The sequence below is a fragment of the Coregonus lavaretus genome (assembly GCF_964263955.1).
Source record: "Coregonus lavaretus genome assembly, chromosome: 29".
In the NCBI taxonomy this organism is placed as follows: Eukaryota; Metazoa; Chordata; class Actinopteri; order Salmoniformes; family Salmonidae; genus Coregonus; species Coregonus lavaretus.
The window spans coordinates 26059122-26079305 of NC_140016.1; the positions used below are offsets into that span (position 1 = coordinate 26059122).

Here is a 20184-nt window from a genome sequence, read left to right on the forward strand (position 1 = left end):
AATTCCTTCAACCTCATGGCTTGGTTTTTGCTCTGACATGCACTGTCAACTGTGAGACTTTATATAGACAGGTGTGTGCCTTTCCAAATCATGTCCAAACAATTGAATTTACCACAGGTGGACTCCAATCAAGTTGTAGAAACATCTCAAGGATGATTAATGGAAACAGGATGCACCTGAGCTCAATTTTGAGTCTCATAGCAAAAGGTCTGAATCCTTATGTAAATAAGGTATCTGTTTTTTATTTGTAATACATTTGCACACATTTCTAAAAACCTGTTTTTGCCCTGTCATTATGGGGTATTGTGTGTAGATTGATGAGGAAATTGTTTTATTTAATCAATTTTAGAATAAGGCTGTAATGTAACAAAATGTTGAAAAAGTCAAGGGGTCTGAATACTTTCTGAATGCACTGTACAGTAGCACTTCTGGGAACCTTTCCTAACAGTCTTAAGTATCTTTCTTACTCCTTTCAATCTCTCTCATAATGACATTTTATGTACAATATTGGTATACAGAACATAAATTAGTACACACATTCTTTTGCCTATTCACAATTGACCTTCAGCAAACCCGAAGCAAATTTAAAAAAAAAAATTAAAAACAAATCAGAGGACAATACAACAACGCAATAAAAAGCTTAGAAACAATGTCTTATTATATAACTTTATATACTTTCTGTGCTCCCAAGACTCGTCTGAGTGTAACCTGAAAAAGAAAATGAACTGTTAAAAATCCTCGTCCTCGCCTTTTTATCAATCAATGCGGGTCGGAGGAGTGAAGTCTGTCGAAAAAACAAAAAAGATGGGCACACGATTCCCCGACATCTTGTTCATGTGTAAAGAGAGCACCAATAGTGTCTTGGTTCCATGTCTCATCTGTACAAAAGTATAAATATATGCTTTTTTCTCAAATTTTTCACATATCTAGGACGTATAGTGGACAAAAAAGGTTGTTTTTGATCTAAACCCGCCAGTGGTGCAGTATCTGTGCTGGGGTTCTTTGTTTGCTGGCTTGTGTGGACTTCTGATCTGGAGTGTTTGCTTGGTGTTGGGATTGATCGTCTCTGCATAAATAGTACGTTGCACAGTTCTGGGCCACTGGGCCAAAACAACCGTTCTGTCCGACTACAGCAAATCCATTTTGGGTCTGTAATGCAGCAGGAGGGGGGATTTCTGGAATGTAAACAAAACAAATTACAAATAAAGACTAACTGACTGAAAACAATACAGCCGGAAAAATGTCCTTCTAAACACAGAGACAGAGATGGATAGGCTACTACTTTGATTATATCCTTATCATAGACTCTAGTATATAACATCGGGATTTAAAATGACAAGCTCTGATCGTAACATTCACTTCCATTTATCTTGGGGTTTTATGTCACTATAGCACATCATGAGAGAAAAGGTCTCAAAATAGTTCTGGAGAGCAAGCTGTTCTCTCCACCGAGACTTGTGTGTGCACAGCTTATCAGCATGCAACTCTGTGGATGATCTATGCAGAATACATAGATTCAACAGAACCTGAAAAGCAATATTTTAGTATTAGTCAGTGTACTTATCCTTCCCCATTCTCTTTTATAAGTATTACCTTAAATCTCCATCTCGTCACGACAACAAATTTCAAAGTGTGGTCCTTTCCCAAGATTTCCTCATTGCATAAAATGTCCAGCTGTGAATGGGAGATATAAGAATGCTGCATTTATTAACATTTCACTGGAAGGGAAATCCGCTTGGGAGATATAAGAATGCTGCATTTATTAACATTTCACTGGAAGGGAAATCCGCTGCACTGCATACAGAGAATAAATACCTTTAACCTTAGGGGTGGGTAATGCATGTGCTGTAACATCCACACGGTCAGAAACATGCACTTCTTTGATAACATTTTATAAATTGTCCTTCTGTTTCAGGCTTGAGGTCAACGTTGCCGTGCAACTCTAAAACGAACCCTCCAAACACCCCAGCTCTCCTTTTCCTCTCACTTTCACTCAGCATCAAAATATCTCAATTTCTTGGAGAGGAAACAAAGATAGCAAAGTATATTTGACGGTGAGCCATTAGCACCTTGCGCATGGGGGGGCTTTTGGAAAAGCACAAAAACCTTATTTGTAGCCAATATGAATCAAAGACTTCCTCGCCAATCCACTCCTCCTCCGTGGATTAAACATTGATATTCTGTGAGGCGGCTGCCCGCACCTGCATTCGGCCAATCAATACTCTCCCCAACACAGACACTGAGGGGCTGAGGGGGAAAGGGGAGAGAGGAGGAGAGGAAGCCAGTGTGAAGCAGCACTGCCACAGCAGCACCTACTGGTAGCTGGCTGTTCCTTCTAACTGAGAAACATTGCTTTTGCCTTGATGTTTTTTACCTTGGTAACAGAGCTAAACCGTCTTGCCACAGCAAGAGTTACAGCAATAATAGACAACATGTATTAGAGTATTGATTCAGTTTTTATATTGTCATTAATAACATGAAAAATGGACACAATATCCAAAGATGTAGTTTTCCCTCTCCCCATGTGTACATGTGTTTGGGGGCTGGGGTCATGGCAACAAGTTTTAAAACTCATAAAAAATGATGATACACATGGTGTGGGTGATGCAACGCATTCAGCTCATGTGGTCTGCTGAAATATCAAGATGGATGCCCCAATTATCCTATAGATATAAATATAACCCAAGGGAAAGTGACGCGCTGTGCTATGACACAGCGGGGGCTGTTGACGTACACTTCCCGTATGTTTGATGTTGAAAATAGATTTTGAATGAAGAACAGCTCTTGATATTCAATAGACAACAATAGAGCAGCTGACAGCTGTATTGCGTCACGGACGTTGGTGATGAAAACGTACGCTTTGAAGACATCCCACACGCACACACACACACACACACACACACACACACACACACACACACACACACACACACACACACACACACACACACACACTCCAGCCTAAAAGTTATGTCACACTCCCGCATACAGTTGTGACAGGCGACTCAAAATGACATGACAGAAAGCAAATTATATTACAAGGGCATATTTTCCACAGAATATATGGTGGATGGCAAAAGCTTTGTGAAGAATAATGACAGTGGAGAGAGAGGCTTTGATAGTGTATGTGATGAGGCATACAGATGCACCGCCTTGAAAGGACCAAGAATGCCTTGTTAAAAGTGATCATCTTTCAGTTTAAAGCGCAGAGGAAGGGCTTAAAGAGACAGCTAGTCAAAACTACATCTTGGGGCCTCCTTAAAAAGAGGTCCTTTATCACTGGACAAGCTCAAATTCGCCTGACTGCAGCAAAATCCCCCCTTGCCCTGAAGTGGGTTAGCCATACCTCATTAAATGATGTCAGGTTAAGCTTTTTGGCGATGAACTTCTTGAGGTGAAGGACCGTGGCTTGCGCCGAGCAGCGGATCCACTTGCGCTTCAGGCCGCGGAGCTTGCTGCTGTTGCACTCCAAACAGATGCTGACCTGAAGGAGCAAAGACAAATTAACACGCTTTTTCTTTTTAATGACTGAGGTGTAACATTAATTTTCCTTCCAGGCTTCTCAGTACTGTCATGAAGGCAGACCAGATGAACTATCCTAACTATCCTGTGCTGAAAATACTGTACATGAAAGTGATATCAACCACTACAATGAAAATACCATTCCACATGAGACTTGCTGTCTTCCATGGTGACTGTGTGCCATGGCATTGTCTCAATAAGCCAGGAGTTGGAGAGTGGCACACTTTTGGAGCATGGCAAACGAAGATGGTACCGCAGGTGGCTTGGCAAGTCTGTGCCTGAAGGAGTCACGTTGCATTACCAGCATCAGGACTCTCCCTCTGACTGGCACACAGACAAAGTGCCCTGGTAAAGCGGCTTATCATGCCATTTTCTGATGATTTCTGGGGACCCAGGGAGGGAGTAATAGAAACAGATAGTAGGCTGGTGGGAGGAGCTATAGGAGGACAGGTTCATTGTAATGGCTAGAACGGAATAAATGGAATGGAGTCAAACATGGTTTCCATACGTTTGATACCTTTCCATTAATTCCATTCCAGCCATTACAATGAGCCCGTCCTCCTAAAGCTCCTCCCACCAGCCTCCACTGTATTAGCACCACCATCTTTCTCCCTCAAACATCACCAGAGCCAGTAGAAAATAAGGCTCTCCAGAGTTCTGCTCAAATGTGGAAAGTCATCTGCGAATAAATACTCAGCAGCAATATAACCTATTGAAAGCAAAGACTGCTGTAAAGTGTAAAGACTGCAGTAAAGTGTAAAGACTGCTGTAAAGTGTAAATGGCTGGTTTTCAATGGAACAAGCATTGTGATGCAAATAAAGGCTTCCCATTGAGAGAGTGAGGCACTGAGAGTTAATGGTAATTTGGCAGCAGTCTTCGGGGCCGTTCCATTAGTGGAATCATTAGGGAACTGCCGAGCTGGTATGACTCGGAGCAAATTAACACAGTGTAACGCATTGAGTAAATGAAGGTCTTTGGAGCACCACCCCTTTTCACTCAACTTTTTGAGCTTTGTAACGAACAGCAGGCATCGATTACTTAAGGAAATAAAAATACATGACTTCATGGATTCAATGGCTTAGGGAGATGATTGAAAATGTTCCATTTATATTCCAGTTAAATAGTTATGTCCATATTTAGCGTCCCAAAATCACCATACAAGGTCGTGGAGTTATATATACAGTACCAGTCAAAAGTTTGGACACACCTACTCATTCAAGGGTTTTGTCTTTATTTGTACTATTTTCTACAGTGAAGACATCAAAACTATGAAATAACACATATAAAATCATGTAGTAACCCAAAAAGTGTTAAACAAATCAAAATATATTTTAAATTCTTCAAAGTAGCCACCCTTTGCCTTGATGACAACTTTGCACACTCTTGGCATTCTCTCAACCAGCTTCACTTGGAATGCTTTTCCAACAGTCTTGAAGGAGTTCCCACATATCCTGAGCCCTTGTTGGCTGCTTTTCCTTCACTCTGCGGTCCAACTCATCCCAAACCATCTCAATTGGGTTGAAGTCGGGGGATTGTGGAGGCCAGGTCATCTGATGCAGCACTCCATCACTCTCCTTCTTGGTCAAATAGACCTTACACAGCCTGGAGGTGTGTTTTGGGTCATTGTCCTGTTGAAAAACAAATGACAGTCCCACTAAGCGCAAACCAGATGGGATGGCATATCGCTGCAGAATGCTGTGGTAGCCATGCTGGTTAAGTGTGCCTTGAATTCTAAATAAATCACAGACAGTGTTTCCAGCAAAGCACCCCCACACCATCACACCTCCTCCTCCATGCTTCACGGTGGGAACCACACATGCGGAGATCATACATTCACCTACTCTGTGTCTCACAAAGACACGGCGGCTGGAACCAAAAGTCTCAAATTTGGACTCATCAGACCAAAGGACAGATTTCCACTGGTCTAATGTCCATTGATCGTATTTCTTGGCTCAAGCAAGTTTCTTCTTATTATTGGTGTCCTTTAGTAGTGGTTTCTTTGCAGCAATTTGACCACGCAGTCTTCTCTGAACAGTTGATGTTGAGATGTGTCCGTTACTTGAACTCTGTGAAGCATTTATTTGGGCTGCAATCTGAGGTGCAGTTAACTCTAATGAACTTATCCTCTGCAGCAGAGGTAACTCTGGTTCTTCCTTTCCTGTGGCGGTCCTCATGAGAGCCAGTTTCATCATAGCGCTTGATGGTTTTTTCGACTGCACTTCAAGAAACTTTCAAAGTTCTTGACATTTTCCAGATTGACTGTCCTTCATGTCTTAAAGTAATGATGGACTGTCGTTTCTCATTGCTTATTTGAGCTGTTGTTGCCATAATATGGACTTGGTCTCTTACCAAATAGGGCTATCTTCTGTATACCACCCGTACCTTGTCACAACACAATTGATTTGATAAATGTTGCTTTCATGGATCTTCCTCCTTTCAGTTTCAGTGTTGTGCTGCTCTCATTAGCCTGCCTTGGCTTCCCTTCCCACCCCAAGGCCAACCTTTAGATGGTCACCCAGCTGACATGGCGGGAGAAGTCCAAAACCCAGCCATGCATGGCCTTCTCCTGCTGTTATTACTACTACCAACTAGGGTTGAGCGGCTGTTCAAAATTCTCACTTACAGTGAGGGAAAGAAGTATTTGATCCCCTGCTGATTTTGTACGTTTGCCCACTGACAAAGAAATTATCAGTCTATAATTTTAATGGTAGGTTTATTTGAACAGTGAGAGACAGAATAACAACAACAAAATCCAGAAAAATACACGTCAAAAATGTTATAAATTGATTTGCATTTTAATGAGGGAAATAAGTATTTGACCCCCTCTCAATCAGAAAGATTTCTGGCTCCCAGGTGTCTTTTATACAGGTAACGAGCTGAGATTAGGAGCACACTCTTAAAGGGAGTGCTCCTAATCTCAGCTTGTTACCTGTATAAAAGACACCTGTCCACAGAAGCAATCAATCAATCAGATTCCAAACTCTCCACCATGGCCAAGACCAAAGAGCTCTCCAAGATTGTAGACCTACACAAGGCTGGAATGGGCTACAAGACCATCGCCAAGCAGCTTGGTGAGAAGGTGACAACAGTTGGTGCGATTATTCGCAAAAAACTGTCAATCTCCTTCGGCCTGGGGCTCCATGCAAGATCTCACCTCGTGGAGTTGCAATGATCATGAGAACGGTGAGGAATCAGCCCAGAACTACACGGGAGGATCTTGTCAATGATCTCAAGGCAGCTGGGACCATAGTCACCAAGAAAACAATTGGTAACACACTACGCCGTGAAGGACTGAAATCCTGCAGCGCCCGTAAGGTCCCCCTGCTCAAGAAAGCACATATACAGGGCCGTCTGAAGTTTGCCAATGAACATCTGAATGATTCAGAGGAGAACTGGGTGAAAGTGTTGTGGTCAGATGAGACCAAAATCGAGCTCTTTGGCATCAACTCAACTCGCCGTGTTTGGAGGAGGAGGAATGCTGCCTATGACCCCAAGAACACCATCCCCACCGTCAAACATGGAGGTAGAAACATTATGCTTTGGGGGTATTTTTCTGCTAAGGGGACAGGACAACTTCACCCCATCAAAGGGACGATGGATGGGGCCATGTACCGTCAAATCTTGGGTGAAAGCCTCCTTCCCTCAGCCAGGACATTGAAAATGGGTCGTGGATGGGTATTCCAGCATGACAATGACCCAAAACACACAGCCAAGGCAACAAAGGAGTGGCTCAAGAAGAAGCACATTAAGGTACTGGAGTGGCCTAGCCAGTCTCCAGACCTTAATCCCATAGAAAATCTGTGGAGGGAGCTGAAGGTTCGAGTTGCCAAATGTCAGCCTCGAAACCTTAATGACTTGGAGAAGATCTGCAAAAGGAGTGGAACAAAATCCCTCCTGAGATGTGTGCAAACCTGGTGGCCAACTACAAGAAACGTCTGACCTCTGTGATTGCCAACAAGGGTTTTGCCACCAAGTACTAAGTCATGTTTTGCAGAGGGGTCAAATACTTATTTCCCTTATTAAAATGCAAATCAATTAACAACATTTTTGACATGCGTTTTTCTGGATATTATTTTGTTATTCTGTCTCTCACTGTTCAAATAAACCTACCATTAAAATTATAGACTGATCATGTCTTTGTCAGTGGGCAAACATACAAAATCAGCAGGGGATCAAATACTTTTTTCCCTCACTGTATAAGCAGTGTTGGGGGTAATATGTTACAGTATTATATTACTTTTATGAGTAACGGAGTAATATAATAAGTTACTTATGTTCAAATATTGTACAATTATTGCAGTTACTTTTTCAAGTAACGTTACATTCAGAATCATATCTCTACCGGCATGTTATTCCCTCGGTTTCTTTACCTCTACATTTGTGCTCACCCTCCCTTCACATTTATCACTGTCAATCGTAAATGACAGGCCTATTCTTCAAGTTTTACCGGTAAAACGTCCATGCAGCATCTGCATGCCAACCATTTGATCTCAATCAGTTTCATGAGAATATGCATTTAGATCTTGAATGATGTAGCCTAAAGTGTTGTTTTGAATTGTGTAGGCCTACAGTGAGAGAATTGTAGAGCAGATGGTGTTAACAAACTGTAGCCTACCTGTGTTTAGTTTCAATCTATTTTGTCTTGTGGCACGCACTGTTGAGTTTTGGCTGTATGAGAGAAAAATCTGACCATTCGCACAATCATCTTACAATCTCATAAGAAATTGGTTGTTTTTTTGTTTTACAATAACGTTAAAGTAAGCTATTATATTTGGTTATATTACGTAGAACACTATCATTATGTGATCTTGCAGACATTCAGCATTGACCTAACTTTATTAAATGAGCACCATTCTCCAATCATGTTCTGAAATGCTGAATGGAGAAACGCTTGTAGCCTATATTGAATTGGAATTGTTCCACAAAGATGCGTGAAAGAGGAGGCATTTCTACACATTATGATAATAACCAAAAATCCATAAATAATATTTCCAAGTGTTCTAACGTAATGTCCATATAAACAATAGAAATGTCTGATAAATGCAATTCAAAACGGCAAAAGAAATGTCTCTCATCACAACGAAATTCTATCTTGATAAATCTAACACATCAAAGGAGTATTGGCCATTAACACTTAGGCAGCTTTACGAAACAAAATATACATATTAAAGTCATTAAATACCGGCTATCAAGTCACAACAAGGCCGACTTCAAATGCTGACATCAAAATTCAAATAACCAGTGGATTAAATGACGGCAAATGCAAACTATGTCGGATAAATCCTATACATAATAACGCATTAAAATATAGAGCATAAAATCAAAGGGACTACTTATCAAGGACACAAACTCGACCAAACAAAGTCTCCTTCCTTCCTTCCTTTTCACTCACTGTGACACTCTGGCTCCATGGACTTTGATATTTGAGCCAGGGTTGTTCATTTTCATTTGTTTGGGTGTATTTCTATGTTGGGGTGTCTAGGTTGTTGATTTCTATGTTTGGTGATTGTGCTTGATTAGTCATGTGACTCCCAATCGGAGGTAACGAGTGTCAGCTGTCGGCTCGTTATCTCTGATTGGGAGCCATATTTATACTGTGTGGTTTCTCCTTGGTTTTGTGGGTTTTTGTTCCGTTTTCGGTCTGTGTACCGTGGACTTCATTGAGTCGTCTTTTGTTTTGGATTTTGGTTATTTTGCTAAATAAAGTCATGTTTCTTGGACACGTTGCGCCTTGGTCATACTTGGACGACATAGACGACCGTGACAGAAAAACCCACCCCAAAAAGACCAAGCAGCGTGTCAAGCGGCAACAGGACCTACCTACACAGGATTTATGGACTCCCATAAAGGATTCATGGACATGGGAGGAGATTCTGGATGGTGAGGGGCCTTGGGATCAACCGGGAGAATATCGCCGTCCTCGTGAAGAGCGGGAGGCAGCTAAAGCCGAGAGGCGGCGATATGAGGAGGCAGCACGGAGGCAAGGCTGGAAGCCCGAGAGTACTACCCAAAAATGTCTTGGGGGGGGGCTAGAAGGGAGTGTGGCGAAGTCAGGTAGGAGACCTGCGCCTACTCCCTGGACTGACCGTGGAGAGCGAGAGTACGGGCAGACACCGTGTTACGCAGTAGAGCGCATGGTGTCTCCTGTACGCAGGCATAGCCCGGTTCGGTACATTCCGGCTCCACGTATCGGCCGGGCTAGACTGAGCATTGAGCCAGATGTCATGAGGCCGGCCCCACGCATCCGGTCACCAGTGCGTCTCCTCGGGCCGGCTTACATGGCACCAGCCTTACGCATGGTGTCCCCGGTTCGCCTACATAGCCCGGTGCGGGTTATTCCACCTCCCTGTACTGGTCAGGCGACGGGGAGCATACAACCAGGTAAGGTTGGTCAGGCTCAGTGCTCAAGGGAGCCAGTACGCCTGCACGGTCCGGTATTTCCGGCACCACCTCCTGTCTCCAGTCCAGTACCACCAGTGCCTACACCACGCACTAAGCCTCCTGTGTGTTCCCCGAGTCCTGTGCGTCCTGTTCCTGCTTCCCGCACTAGCCCTGAGATGCGTGTCCTCAGCCCGGTACCTCCAGTTCCGGCACCACGCATCAGGCCTACGGTGCGTCCCCAGGGTCCAGTATGCCCTGTTCCTGCTTCCCGCACTAGCCCTGAGATGCGTGTCCTCAGCCCGGTACCTCCAGTTCCGGCACCACGCATCAGGCCTACGGTGCGTCCTCAGGGTCCAGCATGCCCTGTTGCTTCTCCCCGCACTAGCCCTGAGATGCGTGTCCTCAGCCCGGTACCTCCTGTTCCGGCACCACGCACCAGGCCTACGATGCGCCTCAGACAGCCAGAGTCTGCCGTCTGCCCAACGGGGCCTGAACTGTCCGTCTGCCCAACGCCGTCTGAACTGCCCGTCTGCCCAACGGGGCCTGAACTGTCCGTCTGCCCAACGCCGTCTGAACTGCCCGTCTGCCCAACGCCGTCTGAACTGTCCGTCTGCCAAGCGCCGCAGGAACTGCCCGTCTGTACTGAGCCTGCAAAGCCGCCCGTCTGCCATGAGCCTTCAGAGCCGTCCGCCAGACCGGAGCCGCTAGAGCTCTCCGCCAGACAGGAGCAGCCAGAGCCTTCCGCCAGACAGGATCAGCCAGAGCCTTCCGCCAGACAGGATCAGCCAGAGCCTTCCGCCAGACAGGATCAGCCAGAGCCTTCCGCCAGACAGGATCAGCCAGAGCCTTCCGCCAGACAGGATCAGCCAGAGCCGTCCGCCAGACAGGATCAGCCAGAGCCTTCCGCCAGCCATGAACAGCCAGATCCGTCAGCCAGCCATGAGCAGCCAGATCCGTCAGCCAGCCATGAGCCGTCCAGCCAGGATCCGCCAGAGCCGTCCAGCCAGGATCCGCCAGAGCCGTCCAGCCAGGATCCGCCAGAGCCGTCCAGCCCGGATCCGCCAGCCAGCCAGGATCCGCCAGAGCCAGCCAGCCAGGATCCGCCATTCAGTCCGGAGCTGCCCCTCAGTCCGGTGCTGCCCCTTAGTCAGGTACTGTCCCTTAGCCCGGTGCTGCCCCTTAGTCCGGTGCTGCCCCTTAGCCCGGTGCTGCCCCTTATCCCGGTGCTGCCCCTTATCCCGGTGCTGCCCCTTAGTCCGGTGCTGCCCCTTAGTCCGGTGTTGCCCCTTAGTCCAGGTGGGGTTAGTTGGAGGGTGGTCATTGGGAGGAGGCTACTGAAGCAGGTTGTGACTGTGGTGGGGTGGGGATCACGACCGGGGCCAGAGCCGCCACCGTGGACAGACGCCCACCCAGACCCTCCCCTAGTCCTTATGTTGGTGCGCCCGGAGTTCGCACCTTTAGGGGGGGGTACTGTGACACTCTGGCTCCATGGACTTTGATATTTGAGCCAGGGTTGTTCATTTTCATTTGTTTGGGTGTATTTCTATGTTGGGGTGTCTAGGTTGTTGATTTCTATGTTTGGTGATTGTGCTTGATTAGTCATGTGACTCCCAATCGGAGGTAACGAGTGTCAGCTGTCGGCTCGTTATCTCTGATTGGGAGCCATATTTATACTGTGTGGTTTCTCCTTGGTTTTGTGGGTTTTTGTTCCGTTTTCGGTCTGTGTACCGTGGACTTCATTGAGTCGTCTTTTGTTTTGGATTTTGGTTATTTTGCTAAATAAAGTCATGTTTCTTGGACACGTTGCGCCTTGGTCATACTTGGACGACATAGACGACCGTGACACTCACACTGTATTTTTCCTCTCCTCCACAATTTCTTAGCATCCATGTCATTTTAGCAGATTCTCTCATCCGCAGTGACCTATAGGCCTTCTATCTCGATCCTCCCCTCCACTGTCTCCTTTTCACCCTCTCCCATTCTCCCGTGTCTCACATGACACTTGACAGCAGTTCTCCCCTCCATGTATTCTGTCCACAAAGCCTAGCAACCCTATTAGCTATTCTTTCCACACTCCACACCTCTGCTGAATACCAAAAGAGTGGGACCTTTGACCTCTGGTGCAATCTCCCAGCCAAGTATAGAGGACGTGCTCCTTGGCTGGGTGTCGACACTGCGTGTTTTCAAAAACGTGTTGATATTTTCTTTATGGAGACAATAGCTACATGGTAAACAGCCAATCATCTGAAGCTATATAGTCGAGACGCGTGTGCGGCGGCTCTTTCCTGGAAATTACTGTTTGTGAATACGACGGCGACAAGCAGAGACAATAAAAGCTCTCTCTGCATTATTGATATCATCCACAGGGCTGAGAATGTACTGGAATACAAATGATCATCAAGACAAAATTCATGTAAAACCCTTCCGTATTTTAAATTAGCTGTATGTGCGGCATGCTGGGTTGTCTACTTGTTGATATATGACTCAAAACAACCATAGGCCTACCATGTAGTGAACTGGTCATTACAAAAGAGTTAACCTATAACCCAGGCGAATGTTTATGAGATTCCACTTGAGCAGACAAAGCGTGGGGCTCGTAATTTCATGGCACCCGGACACAGGAAATGAAAGATGAGATGACTCCTTCCTGTCCTGCAAGAAATGAAGACGGCGTGCGGTGGACGGGCACCTACCTGCTCGTCGCTGCGGTGATAATCGTTCTCCTCCTCCGGTTTCTCCTCCGCTGTTTCCTTATTTGCCGTGTCCTCTGTTTTCACCTCACCTGTTGTCAACCAATGAGAGAAGTGACAGTTAGTGGTCATAGAGAGCCTAATAAGCCTTTAGTTTAGTTGTCATCTACTGTATTCATCGTTTCAATGTTTTAACACATTAACAAATATTACTTCATACAACCAGACAATTATGTGTGACTGACAAGAGTGGATCACTCGGAGTGTGTTTAACCTTTAATCTAGTGGACTGGACAAAATCGACTTTCATGCCTGCTCTCTTTATTAGCTAAACACAAGCAATGCTCATCTGATGGCAAGAAACAGGGCATGCTTCTTTCTAATTAACCAAATGGCCTGTATCTATCTGAGCACATCCATCCAATCCAGGGGGTCTTTTAATAAAGGCAAACTGATCTTTTACCATTGTGATTACAGGGGGGCTAAAATCAGACCTCTTCTCTGGTTTATTTGGCCTTGGGGAACCATTTGAGCAAAGATGGAGAGATAGGGAGATTGAGATGGAGAGAGGTCATTATAAGGAGTAAGGGCCGATGGTCACTGGCAAGAGGAAGAGAGAAAAAAAGGCATATCCACACACCAGGATAGTTAAGCTGAGGAAAATAGGCTTGGAGCGGTTAGAGGGAGGCTAGCTCCTGTTAAATAAACCTGTTGGCTCCGGATGTTTAGTTCACTGTGATGGAAAAGACCTTGGGAGAGAGGGCCATGAGAATCTCACAATCCCCAGAGTTTTCAATTCCGGCCCGGTGAAGCGAGGGGCTGTTATCTGAGCTCAGTTGATTAGGTAGCCCCTTGTTTGTGGACAAACATTTTCTCCCTCTCTCTGATTGGCGATGGGACTGGGGCCCGCCCATCTTCTATTGTTCTCCCTTTGCTCTCCGCAGTACATCCCAGAGGGGATTGGCAGTGAGGCTTGAGAGCACTCTTGTACTGGCCCCAGCTCATCTCGAGAGTAAGCAGAGTGATTACTGTTCAAGTGAGGCCGAATTGGTTATGATTCAACTTCAGCCAACCTGAAAATAACTCAATGACACTAAGTATAAGGTGGACTTTGTTTCCATTTTGAGAACAATTCTAGGAATAGCACACTGATTTTATCAAGTCTTACAAACAAGAAACTAGTGGGCTAATCTGAATACTATATGTCACAGAACATCTTATTTTTCATTAGCATTAGCTTCTACATAGCATAGAGTATTGTTTACCATCTAAAAACCACATTTGTCTTCACAGAGGACATTGTCGTAAAGAGCCAGCATGTAAAATACTAATGTGATTCTTCACATAAGTGGGTCTTTATGGAGACCTTGGCATTAATGCACACTGAGTGTACAAAACATTAGGAAGACCTGCTCTTTCCATGACATAGACTGACCAGGTGAAAGCTATGATCCCTTATTGATGTCACTTGTTAAATCCACTTCAATCAGTGTAGATGGGGAGGATACAGGTTAAAGAAGGATTTTTAAGCTTTGAGACAATTGAGACATGGATTGTGTATGTGTGCCATTCAGAGGGTGAATGGGCAAGACAAAATATTGAAGTGCCTTTGAACCGGGTATGGTAGTAGGTGCCAGGTGCACCGGTTTGAGTGTGTCAAGAACTGCAATGCTGCTGGGTTTTTTATGCTCAAGAGTTTCTCGTGTGTATCAAGAATGGTCCACCACCCAAAGGACATCCAACCAACTTGACACAACTGTGGGAAGCATTGGAGTCAACATGGGCCAGCATCCCTGTGGAACGCTTTCGACAGGGTTGGGCGGTATGCAGATTTTCATATCGTCATACAGTCCTTCTCTCACCACGGGATCTACGGTATTACCGATTTAGTACACAAGTGGGCACGAAAAAACGCTAAAAAAGCCCATTGGGCATCTATTACCAGAATGCTAACAAAATCAGCACAAGTAATAGCAAATTTGCATGGAGGCTGCTAGCTAAATATGCTAACGAGGGCAAATGAAAATACACGAATTGCAAAGATAGGCAATCCAGTTCATAAAGTTATACATATATAGGTAGGAGCTACCAAATGTCATTTTTGGTGAGTTTGGACATTTACAAGCGAATGTGAACTAGAGACATTGTGCAAATGAACAAAGTTTTGACGCATGCAGTACTGGCTCTCCAGCAGCATGTCTACACACTGTGTCTGTGTGGACTGTGAAGTCTGGAGTCGCTAGGGCAACGGGCCTGCCTGCTCTGCTCAGTGAAGAGGGGGGAGGAGCAGACAGGCCGAGAACGGAGGAGAAAAAACATAAGGAAATCAATATCCGTGGCAGCTGTACAAATAACTCATCCAAAGGGCTTTGACTTCTCAAACAAGACAGAAAGCTTACACATTATGATGCCCCGTCACCTTATTAATTCAGCCACTTACTTAGATAACGAGTTAAATTTAGGGGTTGTGTTAACACATAATTCTGCGTTTTTCACAAAGGAAAAAAAGATAAAACACATAAGAAATATCTTGCTGCGTTTTGTGAACACCGATCTAAAATGCTTCTTATTGTAATTTCTGCTCGGCATCAGACTAATTTCAGTTGCACTTCTAAACTCAAATGAGAATTCATGAACAGGCATTCTATCAGCAGACATCGCTCTGACTGATGTGTAGCTACTTCCTCCCCGGTACCTTTCTCGGTGTGGTAAGCCTATTTTTCTCAGGTAAAATGCAAGATTAACTTTAAGCAAAACATTAAGAAATGTAGTTGGCTACATTCTTTCTTTAGGCCTATAACATGAGAAATATGATGGCCATGCATCGTTTAAGCTAAAAAGGACCTTGCTTTTTCATTATAAGCTAATTTACTTGTCTGGCTGCCAGCCAAATAGCATTGCACTTCTGTTGTCATCTGATAAAAATGAAGCTATTTTATTTAGAATGTGTTGCACTAATGTATTTAATGTGGAGGAAAACTATAGTTGCACGTCCCTGATCACAAAAAACACTGTTGACCTTCAAAATAAAATGCGAATCGTCAATACACAGTTCGAATCACCTGGTCCCGCTTTCTCCTGTTGTGCTATTTACAAACAAACACGTGACTTGCTCAACTGTGCTGGGGAACTAAGTAAGCTTCATAATATAAAATCCTAACGCATTGCACAAGTTGACTGCAGGTATTTACTTAAAACATTGCTACAAATATGAAAATGTATTGAAAAACGTTTAAAGAAATAGTTTCAACAGAATTGACGGTATTGAAAAAACATCCTGTGGCTATTTCCAAACATCTCGGTATACTGTATATACGGTGTCCCGCCCAAGCCTACTTTCGACACCTTGTAGAGTCCATGCCCCAACGAATTCAGGCTGTTCTGAGGGCAAAAGGGCGTGCAACTCAATATTACGAGGGTGTTCCTAATGTTTTATACACTCAATGTATATGAGAGAGAATGAAAGAGAATGTTAGAGGATGAGAGAGAGAGAGAGGGGTGGGGGGAAACAGAGATAACAAGTAAGAGAGAGAGGAATAGACAGAAATAAAATGAGAGTCAAAGCCACTTTTTGCGGTCTTGAAGTGAAGGTGCCATTATAGAAGCTGTCCATTAGCACACTCATGTCATTCCCCACTCTGGGGTTCGGCTCTCAGGAAATCTGGGAGCAGGAGCTGTCGCCTGTCGTTAGCCAACGAGCTCCACACTATTTCTGTTTTGCTGGGCAGTGAGTGAAGACAAGGGTACCATTTCTGCCAGGATTCTGTTTAAACGACCTCGTAAGGATGTTAGCCACGGCTCAGCCCAACAGCGGGGAGGGGGAAGTGCGAGAGCAGTTCCACTTCTATTTGAGCGTTAATTACAATAAATCAGAAAGGGTATTAAGCGACCAATTAGGCCTGCTCTGTGATGATCCTCTGGGCATGCGTTTACACATTATTGTCGGGCTGGGTCGCAACGCCGCCGTGCTTTACAAGCGCCGCCACTTTCTCACTCTGATTCGGCTGGGCTGAATCCAGGAAAGAGGTGATACTAAGTAGGGAAAATAGAGGGGGGATGATGTGTGTGCATAGGCTCTGGCTGGCAAGAGCGGACCGTACCATTGCGCTGAGGATCTAGATGTTGTTTCATGCTGCACAGCTCTCCTTTGATGTCCCCGGGCACTTCCATTCCCAGCTTCTGATAGAAGTCTCTCAGTTTTTTTATCTCCGCTGCAGGAGGGGATAAGGGAATGAAAGAGAAAGGGAGAATTAGGGCCTTGCTTTGGCTGAAGGTGACTGTCACTAGGGCTTCTTTAAATTTGATGGCATACTGTATGGAATAGGATTTCTCTCATTACAGTCTGTCAGATAAATCAATAAAAGTTGAATCCTTCATAGATATTTCAGGGCTATGTGCTTTGGGATGTTTGTTATTCAGTTATTCAGCCCCAATCTCACTGAAAAAATAGATTAAAGGCCAACTGTGTTTGGTTTGGAAATGTGTATGGGCAGATTCAAATGTTATTATTTTTGGTGAGGGGACGAGTAAGGAGAGAAACCAGGGTGAGAAACTTACCCTCTTGTAGTCCCGGCACCAACTTGTAGACAATGTCTTGCATTGTTCGGTCATGGCTAAAGGAAAGAGAGATTTAAAAGAATTAGAAATCTGACAATGCTACATTTATTATCACTAATTGCTGATGACATGTTGTACCATGCTTATTCTGTGTCTTGTTTGAAAATATAGCCTTTAATGATATATATGCAAAACATACACGCTTCCTTAATGTCAGCAGCACATGCTTCTTGACATTCAGAATTCCCATGTTTACCATAAAACAGCATGAATGACATCAAAACACAGCACATTCGTCCACTACCCAGTTGTGACCACCGCTTTGTATTGCAACACCTGGGCCTGCAGTGTGATTAGCGGAACCCAGTGAGGTGTGTTGCACCAGAACCCTGGAAAGACGTGGTGTTTCTTCCGTCTGGAGTGAAAATCATACTCTCTATCCTGCACTGAAGACCATAATTAGCTGATTTACTCCCCCCTGAGGCAGGTCAGAGCCGACCGCTTACCACTGCGGTGGCCAAACTCTGCTTCGCCCAAACACAGCAAGCGCCGACACCTTTTTGACAGGGCCCTTGATGCACGCGGGTGTGGGGGTGGATCGAGGCTCAATTAGCTTTCGCTTAAATATACAATCTGAAAGATTCCCTAATGCTCGTTGATGATTTTGGCTCCTCCTAGTTTTTCTGAGAATAAGACTTATCATGAATCTTTCAAGTTTTATTAGTTTTGAAACTTGAAACATTCATGATAAGTGTATACAAGCTTATCTTAACCGCAAAATGATGTATGACTAGAAATGTGGTTAGATTGCTTGTGTGTTCATCCTCTCGGCAACAGGCAGTAGTAGTAGAAGTACTAGTTTTCTTTATCTCTGCCTCTCACACCTAGTTTGAACCTGTTCATAGATTTTTGTTTAGAATTTTTTATATATCATTAATCTGTTTAAATGTTTTAGTTTGGCACATTTATGAGCTTTTTATTTTCATTTGAACAAACAACTACTCTGAGGGAAATGAAGAGAGCAGTGCATTTGAAATGTGTTTGAAATCGGCCTTTCCATAAAAATAGGGACATTTTTCTGGGCTGCAAAATGCTTATGACTAAATAGCTGGTAGACACTTCATTGGCTGCACTATTAATCAGACACTACTGCACAGATGGACAACAGAGTCCCTTTACTTTGTGTGAATGTGTGTTTTTGGTTTGACTATCCAGAAGTCCTCACAAGGATAGTAAAAAGGCTATTGTAGGCTTGGGTTAGGTTTAGGGTTAAGGTTACAATTAGGGTTAGAATTAGGGTTAGGTTTAGGAGTTATGGTTAAGGTTAGGGGTAGTTTAAGGGTTATGGTTAAGTTTAGGGAAAATAGGATTTAGAATGGGAATCAATTGTTTGGTCCACACAAGGATAGTACAACAAATGTCTGTGTGTGTGTGCGTGCGTGCGCACATGCGTATTTAAGCAAATATGCATGTATGTATTTATTTAATTCGAATATTAATGTTGTTTTGTTTTCCCCCTCCGCTCCCCTCTCCTTTGACAGTATTGTTTTTGGACAGTGCTGCTGCCCCGTAGTGGTGGCTCTCTAATCTACACACTGATGAAACAACTGAGCTGGTAAGGGGAAGGTGGTTTGATATCCAGGCTACCTACTCACCCGATGTACTGCAGTGGATGGCTCTGGTGAATGACAATCCTGCATGTGGGACAGGTGTTGTTCTCCTCCAGGTACTTCACTAGACAGCTTCTGCAGACTGGAAGACACACAGAGAGAGAGAGACATGTCAATCACATGATGAGCATTATGGGTATCTTGTTCTACTATCTTTTTATGTTCTAAAAAAGTGTTGCTTTTTTGAGAGACCAGCCTTGCTATGATGTGTCGGATAGCTATGCGGACATGATGTGAGTCTCTCTGTTTAATCTCTGAGGGGGGGTGAGAGAAAGTCATTTCCACCTGAGGATTGTGATTGAAGCTCTCCACTCTACATTGACATTTGGTCAACTAGGACTTTCCACGTATGGTACAATGGCGCCCTCTAGGGCATGACTGACCTATTACATTACTTGCACTGCCGCTGACATTCACTCAAAGACTTCTCCATCTCTTCTTCGACTAGGCCTACTTTGTGGGGGAGGGTTGATTGATTGTTGTGATAATTTAACTTTAATGAGACAACAAAAATATCTATTGTTGTATGAAACCATATGCATGGAGCCTTCATAAAGATACAATATCAGTGTTACTATGTGAATAATGTGTTTCTGTGTATGAGTGCATGCTTGTGTCATCAGCAGGTACTCACAGGTGTGTAAGCACTCCGTGACAGTAGTGGCGTCTATCAGGTACCCCTCGCACAGGCGACAAGTGATGTGGGCGTTGATGTCCCACAGCTTGATTTTCCTGGTTAGCATCTCGGGGTTCTGGGGAGAAGAAGGACAAACAATTCAAGTTGTTCTGTTTTGTGTATTTTGTACATTCTAACGGTAACCTCTCAATTCACTTTCAACAAAAGAATACAGGATAAAGACACATGTCAACTGTCCAACTCATTGGTTTCAAGGTCATGCAGAGTACCTACAGTACATCAGCTTTGTATCGAGAGAGAGTGACAGACAGACATAGACAGAGACAGAGAGAGGCAAAGACATGAAACTCTATTCATGGTAGGTGCTTGTTTTGGCTTACCCCTAATGCCGCCATGTGTTGACTGAGGATGATTTGGCAGCCACGTCTCTTCCTGCAGGCACGTGGTGGTGTTAGCTCCGCATCATGGATGCCCTCTCATGTGGCTAGGGGAGAACACAGACAACAACATAGTCAGAATTCATTGTGCTCTACAGCAGTGGTGGTTCCCCAAAGTTCCTTGTGCCATGATGAACCAACAAAGACCCTCCAGATGAATAAAACAGTGTTTCTAGCCCATGGTCCTCCAACCCTTATCCTGGAGAGCAGTGTTACAGGTGTGGAACAAAAGCCTGCACACACCCAGTAGCTCTCCAGGACAGGAGTTGGAGAGGCTTTTCAAGCCTTA

At 44.4% G+C, this 20184-nt stretch overlaps 1 protein-coding gene across 1 annotated transcript; it reads right to left on the reverse strand.

Moving 5' to 3' along the window:
* Nucleotides 1-242: 242 nt before the first annotated feature.
* Nucleotides 243-19931, reverse strand: LOC311104866 (polycomb group RING finger protein 3). The gene is made up of 9 exons (XM_084146826.1): nucleotides 19839-19931; nucleotides 19456-19573; nucleotides 18807-18903; nucleotides 17152-17207; nucleotides 16695-16805; nucleotides 12598-12686; nucleotides 3347-3484; nucleotides 1594-1674; nucleotides 243-1175 (listed from the first exon to the last, which is right to left on the reverse strand). Exons 1-9 carry the CDS (start codon nucleotides 19851-19853, stop codon nucleotides 1128-1130), a joined length of 753 nt encoding a protein of 250 aa, XP_084002952.1. The 5' UTR covers nucleotides 19854-19931; the 3' UTR covers nucleotides 243-1127.
* Between the last annotated feature and the right edge of the window lie 253 nt (nucleotides 19932-20184).

Coding starts and splice junctions, on each gene's coding strand:
- LOC311104866 (XM_084146826.1), bottom strand. Junction 16,806..17,151: donor GGTGCCGGGACTACAAGAGG/GTAAGTTTCTCA, acceptor CCCCTCCTGCAG/CGGAGATAAAAAAACTGAGA. Junction 12,687..16,694: donor TCTAGATCCTCAGCGCAATG/GTACGGTCCGCT, acceptor GGTTGACAACAG/GTGAGGTGAAAACAGAGGAC.